We start from the raw sequence: 1342 nt of genomic DNA, 5'->3' as shown, positions 1-1342 counted from the left end.
ATGCCTGCAGCTCCACCGTGCCCCTCCCCACGGGCTCTGGCCCTGCCGTGAGGGTATAAGCCAACCCAGTGACCTCGAGCAACACCAGCACCCCAGCCTGCTCCAACAAACCCCCTGGGACAGGTGGGGCTGTGCCCTTTGCCCTGGGCGGCCACATGCGGCTCGGGGCTGCAGATGGAGACCCTTCCCGGGGATGTGTGGGACTTGACTGGGCAAGCGCTGGCTGTCCATGGGGCCTGGAGGTGCTGGGGGAGCCCTCTGGCAGGGACTTGGCCCAAGGACCAGTAACACCAGCAGCCATGGACGTGTGGTGTGAGCGGCTCTGCGGGCGCAGGGGGTCCCTGAGCCCCTGCTGCTGCGTGTTTCCCCACAGCCCGGGCATGCTCATCCTGCATCCCAATATTGCCGTCCCCATATTTGAGCCCCCTTTCCTCAAGAGTAGCTCCCTGCACCTGCCCCCAACCCATCGCACCCTACAGCAACTCCCCAAGTGCCTGTGCCCCATGCCCTTTCCTCAAAGTGCAGGTCCCACAGCCCTTGCCCTGCCCAGGGACTTCCTCCGAGCATGTGTGCCCCATCCCACCCTGGCCCCAAGAGCAGCTCCCAGGCGGCGCGTCCCAAAACCCGTCTCCTCAGAAGGTCCCCCTGCCTTAGCCACCCTCCCTGTCCCTCAGAGCAGCTCGCCTTCCCCCCTTTTCCCGAGCTGGACCAGGGTGCTCCTGGGGCATAGGCTGACAGAGCCAGGTGGTTCCTGGGGTGACGCTGGCAAGTGGTGCCTGTCCAGCAGGAGCTGTGCTGGCGGGGTGCACTGAGTGCATCCCCCACAAAATGTTTTGATGGGAGACAGGACACTGGACCCAGACTTTGGGCAGAGGCTGGGCTGCCTCAGGGACGCGGGAACCCCTGAAGTGTCAGAGGCCATCGCTATTTTGCTGGCGACTGGATTTTATAGTGGCCGCGGGGGGCCCTGAGGTCGGGCAGGGCAGGAGCCCCTGTCCAGAGCACCACTGCGGGCAGAGGCTCCCGCTTTGTATATACTTCTCTTGCTGTGATTTGTACTAATTTATTACAGAGTGAGCCAGGACTTCCCCATGGCCAGGCAGGCAGGATGGTGGTGAGACTGGACTGGGGTGCGGCGACTGGATTTTATAGTGGCCGCGGGGGGCCCTGAGGTCGGGCAGGGCAGGAGCCCCTGTCCAGAGCACCACTGCGGGCAGAGGCTCCCGCTTTGTATATACTTCTCTTGCTGTGATTTGTACTAATTTATTACAGAGTGAGCCAGGACTTCCCCATGGCCAGGCAGGCAGGATGGTGGTGAGACTGGACTGGGGTGCGCCCACGC

General features: G+C 63.1%; 1 protein-coding gene across 1 annotated transcript in view; it reads left to right on the top strand.

The window, feature by feature from the left end:
• The window catches only part of TMEM198 (transmembrane protein 198), a 2259-nt gene extending 2200 nt beyond the window's left edge, over window positions 1-59 (top strand). Inside the window, exon 6 of the mRNA XM_010143345.1 lies at window positions 4-59. Coding sequence (XP_010141647.1) covers window positions 4-59 — 56 coding nt within the window. The remainder of the gene's footprint in view (window positions 1-3) is intronic.
• Window positions 60-1342: the final 1283 nt, after the last annotated feature.

This window comes from Buceros rhinoceros, unplaced genomic scaffold (assembly GCF_000710305.1).
Source record: "Buceros rhinoceros silvestris isolate BGI_N320 unplaced genomic scaffold, ASM71030v1 scaffold20639, whole genome shotgun sequence".
Classification (NCBI taxonomy): domain Eukaryota; kingdom Metazoa; phylum Chordata; class Aves; order Bucerotiformes; family Bucerotidae; genus Buceros; species Buceros rhinoceros.
This window is presented reverse-complemented; position numbering and strand designations above follow the sequence as displayed.